The sequence below is a fragment of the Perca fluviatilis genome, chromosome 23 (assembly GCF_010015445.1).
Source record: "Perca fluviatilis chromosome 23, GENO_Pfluv_1.0, whole genome shotgun sequence".
Taxonomy (NCBI): Eukaryota; Metazoa; Chordata; class Actinopteri; order Perciformes; family Percidae; genus Perca; species Perca fluviatilis.
In genome coordinates this window covers 925,468-931,495 of record NC_053134.1, presented here as the reverse complement: position 1 = coordinate 931,495, position 6,028 = coordinate 925,468, and the positions used below count along the sequence as shown (strand labels likewise).

Below are 6,028 nucleotides of genomic sequence, written 5' to 3'. Positions count from 1 at the left end.
GTATGTGTGAGATCAGCCTCTGTACTGTGCAGCAAAGTCCTTTCTAATGCAGACAGAGATAAGTGGAAATTTGGAGATTTTAAGAGAGGGAGAGACCGACAGACAGATCTGTCTTCCCAGCTGATGACATCAGGTGAGAGGTGTTTGGGGAACAGAGAGAGGTCACTGAACGGTTTCACCCTAAACTAAACCGTCCTACGACACACGGAGACTTTTAAACTGACAGACATCAGGAGTGTAATTCATGGCTCAATTCAAACAGGATCAGAACATTAGTCTCTCCGTGTTCGCCACCGGACACATTTAAACCGGACTAAAGTCCCGTGATGGACACAGGAAGGGGCGGGACTTCCCCTCTCTATAATCCGAATATTAAAGCCTTGTCGGCAAATCAGAAGGCAGAGTCAAAGTTGCGAGAAGTCGAGTTTAATATAACAAACTTTATTTTCTGCACAATCTGAGGAAGGTCCGAGAGTTTAAATAACGTCAACAGTTTACAGTCTGACTGTCCGTGGCCTCGGCGCTCTTCTACAGCCAATGGGAAGCGTGGAAATGACGCTGCCTGTAACCCACATGTTCCACCGGGCGCCCCGCAACCAATCACAGCCATTCAAGGGGGACATTGCTTTTTTTTCTCTTTTTTAACAAACTGCAGTTTTTGCAATTTCGCATAAATAACCCGCATATTCCATCAGCATTTTTTAAGAAAACGTGCCGCACAATCAAGGATTTTTGCACGCAACGATCACAAAAAAAACTCAAAGCATTTTTCTGGAAGGAGTGGTCCGTGGCGGAGGCCCGTGGATCGCCGTGGTTACTGTGTCCCGAGCGTGACGTAGGTCTGGATGTGCTTCCTGACGCTGTCTGTGATCTGGTCCTGGCTCTTGGTGCGGTTGTAGTAGTCCAGGAAGAGCCCGTCGGGGCTGACCAGGTAGATCAGCACCGTGTGGTCCACGATGTAGTCCCCGTCCTCGTCCCTGGGCCCCGCGCTGGCGTACACGCGGTAGTCCCGCCCCGCGGCTTTCACCTCCTCGGCCGTGCCCGTCAGCGCCAGCAGGCGCGGGTGGAAGTCGGCCACGTAGCGCGCCAGCGCGGCCACGTCGTCCCGCTCCGGGTCCACGGTGATGAAGACGGGCTGCACCGGCGCCAGAGAGGCGTCCCCGTCCAGCGCCGACACCACGGCGCTCAGCTTCTCCAGCTCCTCGGGACAGATGTCGGGACAGTGCGTGAAGCCGAAGTACAGCAGCACCTGGGGGGGGGGACAAAATCAGGTATTTAATCAAGTTAAACTCTTCAGACTCTACTAGGGCTGTGCTCGATTGAAGAAATACGACTAACACTCATTCAGCTGTATCGACTAATCCATTAGTTGATTTAATTGACAGATCTGTAAATCTGAGTTTCTCCACATAGAGTCATGTTAAAGCACCACTTTAATTCTTGTGTTTACCAGAGACTAAAGCAGGGGTCACCAACCTTTTCTAAACTGAGAGCTACTTCCTGGGTACGGAGTCATACGAAGGGCTACCAGTTTGATACACTCTTCTGAAATAACAAATTTGCTCAGTTAGCCTTTAGTTATATATGATTATTAATGATTAATGATAGTTATATATGATTATTAATGATTAATGATAGTTATATATGATTATTAATGATTAATAATAGTTCTATATGATTATTAATGATTAATGATGCTCATCTATGTGAGGACACTGATGATGTTAATGATTTCTCACAATAATTATCAACAATGACTTAACAAGGTGGGAAACGGATAATATCTATATTCAATTTTCATTTTTAGAACAGGCCTGAGGGCTCCTCATGTGGTCCTGGGGGGCTACCTGGTGCCCGCGGGCACCGAGTTGGTGACCCCTGGACTAAAGAGATCTAAGTAGACTAAGACCAAAACGACCGATTAGTCGACTAATCCACTAAGAAGGAGCAGCCCTAGACTCTACGGTCCGAGAGAACCTAAAGCCACGTGGCGTGTTATCTGGACGCATTTTGAGCTTTCTGCGTGTATGTCTACGCTGTATGCAGCGGACGCCAGTCTGCAACGTCACAGCGCAAACATACACGCCACTTTCTAAGGCCACGTGGCGTGTTATCGCGAGGCTACGTGTTTAGGAAACGGGACACGAAAGGAACGGGACAAGCTAAACTTTCCATTGAAAGTAGAGGTGTGAATCTTCACTGATCTCCTGATTCGATTATTATTATTATCATGTCAGCGATTCGATATCTCGATGCATCACGATGCGTCAAATCCATGTTTCTATTAAAGCCATGTAGGATATTTAATCCATGTTTCTATTAAAGTCATGTAGGATATTTAATCCATGTTTCTATTAAAGCCATGTAGGATATTTAATCCATGTTTCTATTAAAGCCATGTAGGATATATAATCCATGTTTCTATTAAAGCCATGTAGGATATTTAATCCATGTTTCTATTAAAGCCATGTAGGATATTTAATCCATGTTTCTATTAAAGCCATGTAGGATATTTAATCCATGTTTCTATTAAAGTCATGTAGGATATATAATCCATGTTTCTATTAAAGTCATGTAGGATATATAATCCATGTTTCTATTAAAGCCATGTAGGATATTTAATCCATGTTTCTATTAAAGCCATGTAGGATATTTAATCCATGTTTCTATTAAAGCCATGTAGGATATTTAATCCATGTTTCTATTAAAGCCATGTAGGATATTTAATCCATGTTTCTATTAAAGCCATGTAGGATATATAATCCATGTTTCTATTAAAGCCATGTAGGATATTTAATCCATGTTTCTATTAAAGCCATGTAGGATATTTAATCCATGTTTCTATTAAAGCCATGTAGGATATTTAATCCATGTTTCTATTAAAGCCATGTAGGATATTTAATCCATGTTTCTATTAAAGCCATGTAGGATATATAATCCATGTTTCTATTAAAGCCGTGCAGGATATTTAATTCAGAGCTTTTCAAGCTTCAAAAACCAAACATTCTGCAGAGCTCTGATACTAAATAACTTGGATACATGTAACTATACAGCACTGAGCACATGGCACCTCCTGAATGTGTTAACATACCAGAATATGTAAACAGAAATGTTGTCAGGCCTACATTACATTATAAACAGAAATAATTGATTATGAGCCGGCCGATTATCAATGCAGCATCGTCCATGTCCACGATTCCATGCATCGATTATTTGATAAATTTCAACACCTCTAATGGAAAGTTTCTGGAAATAAACCGGAAAATGTCCTCCCTTTTGCGCCCCTAATGAGAACAAACGTCAGCGACCCACCCAGCTGCCCAGGAAGTCGGCCTTGGTGCGGCGGCACCCGTGGTGGTCCAGCAGGCTGAAGGCGCCCTGACCGAGCGCCACTTTCTGCAGCTGCTCCACCCGTTGCTGCCGCAGCTTCTGCTGCTTCTCGGCGTACACGTAGCGCCACGCGGCCAGCAGCCCGCCGCCGACCAGCAGCGTCACCGCCAGGCGCGTCCGCAGCTTCAGTCTGGCGGAGGAAGCCGAAGGACTCCCGCCACGAGACAGGAAACGCCGCTGGGCCAGCTGAGGAGGTCTGGGGGGCGCCGAGACGGGAGGAAAAGCTCTCAGGAGTCGCCCTGCTACACGCAGATCTCCCACAATGCACCTGAGCAACAACATCTCTAACGCCACGCGTCCTCCTGCAACACAAACACATTTATTTACAGTAAAATCACCATTAGACACACACACATATAGACAGATAGACACACACACAGAGACACACATACAGACGCACACACACACAGAGACACAATGACACACACACACGCAGAGACACACAGACAGACACACACAAACACATTTATTTACAGTAAAATCACCATTAGACACACACACATATAGACAGACACACACATAGACACACACAGAGAGACACATAGACACACACACACACACGCAGAGACACACATACAGACACACACACACACAAACAGACTCTCACACACACAGACGCAGAGACACGCAGACACACACACACACACACACACACAGAGACACACACAGGCACACAAAAAAATAAGGAAAAGAAAAAGGTCACTAACGTTTTGGCAAAATATGTCAACAACAACAAACTCATCAAAATGGTTTCGTTGCTTTTTTAAAAACTTTAAAGTCTCTGTGCCCTTAAATCACACAAGACTGATTTAATTAAATAAATATAAGATATTAAAATCGGTATAAATATAAAAAGTATATCTACCCCGCTGTTAAAAAGTAACTAAGTAACTTTTACTCTCAGTACATTTTAAATTAACTACTTTTAACCTTAACTTAGTAGATTTTTATGCCGGGAATTTTACTTGTTCTTAAGTAAAACTTTATCAAAGTAATAGTACTTGATATTATATTGTTAGTTGAAGTACTTTAACTTAAGTATTATATAGTTAGTACTGTGCTGCAGTCAGTGTGAAGAGAAGGGTCCAGTAGGAGGCAGTAATGCACCGTATGGGATGCAAAACTGCCGTAAAACCCTGAAGAAGAAGACCTGTATTGTAATGAAATTCCCCTGCACCTGATGGGAATAAGCAGTGTTTATGTTGCCTAAAACCCGCGTGACATCGACATGAACCCCGCCGAACTGTTGCTGAGAGGTTCCTCTGCTCTCCGGTACGTTTATATCATATTTATTACCACGATAAGTTACCTTTATTAACGCTTCATGTCAGAAATGACCGTTTCACTCGGCGAGGGTTGTGGCTTGAAGGGATACAGCTACGGCCGGAAGTTACGCTAATAAATTTCGCAAAAATCTAGGCTAATATAATAATATATTTTAATACTTTCACCCAGGAAACGCGTGTTCTTTCCTCGGGAGTGTTTTAACCCACATTACGATATTTTCCTTGAACTTAAATAGTCCTTTTGGTGCCCAAACTTAACTGTAGTCACCGTAGCTGTATCCCTTCTAACCTCAACCCGAGATACGTAGAAGCTTCTTCTCGTCTTTTATAATATAATATAATAACGCTAACGTTAGCAGTTCTGTCAGTTAACGGTCGGTACCGTATATAGATTCACAGTTAACGGTCGGTTCCGGTTTAAATGATAACATTAGCTTATAGCTAAAAGATTAATAAAGGTTAGCTAACCCATAGCATATGATATATATCTATGACCTCAACGCGTTGCTCTGAAGCTAACGTTACATGACGTACATACGTTAGCATACCAAGCTAAGCTAGCGTTTAGCTGTTAGATTAATTTTTATTTTAGAAAAGGAATATCTAACCTTTAGTCCCCCAAACAGCCGCTGTGCTCTGAACATGGATCACACATGTAACTGTGCCGGCTATTGTCAACTGTCAATAAAGTTTGTTTAATAAAGGGGAAAAAAAAGAAAAAAAAACGTTTTCAAATTTACTTTCATTTGTCAAATATATTCAAATTTTCTAAATGTTGGCACCATAGACTAAAAAGGTTTTTTTAAAATAATTTATACAAGTATTGGAAATAATTACAAGTTTTTTTCAAAATTAAATAAAAATATGTGCAAATAAATTAAAAATGTAACAAATAATTAAAAACAATTACATGAAAAGGGAATAATACTGAAAATAAAGCGTGTTTTTATTTTTATTTATTTATTTATTCATCGGATACCCAGCTAAAATAAGAAGAGATAGTAATAATGTGCATTTAGGTTCTATGGTTCAATCTTCGGGTCCGATCGGAAAGATTCGTGCTTTTCCGGAAGCAGTTGTGAGGCGGGAACTCTCCACCAGATGGCGCCACAAACACGAGACTTTAACAGTCAGTTTACTGAAGAAACTGAAAGATAATTATTACAAATTATAATTTAAATATTTATAATAATGTCGATAGTAAATACAATTTTTAAAAATATATATATATTTTTAAATAATATATATATTATTTTTATATATATATTTAAAAAAATTGTATTTATTTTTTATATATATATTTAATCAGTTAAATCATTAATGTATTTAAAAAAATATTTAAATCTAATATA

General features: G+C 40.8%; 1 protein-coding gene across 1 annotated transcript; it reads right to left on the bottom strand.

Moving 5' to 3' along the window:
- Positions 1 to 676: 676 nt before the first annotated feature.
- On the bottom strand, positions 677 to 5,355 carry LOC120553557 (protein SCO2 homolog, mitochondrial). The gene is made up of 3 exons (XM_039792090.1): positions 5,285 to 5,355; positions 3,313 to 3,692; positions 677 to 1,249 (listed from the first exon to the last, which is right to left on the bottom strand). The coding sequence occupies exons 2-3, from the start codon at positions 3,670 to 3,672 to the stop codon at positions 815 to 817; spliced, it is 795 nt and encodes a 264-aa protein (XP_039648024.1). The 5' UTR covers positions 3,673 to 3,692; positions 5,285 to 5,355; the 3' UTR covers positions 677 to 814.
- Between the last annotated feature and the right edge of the window lie 673 nt (positions 5,356 to 6,028).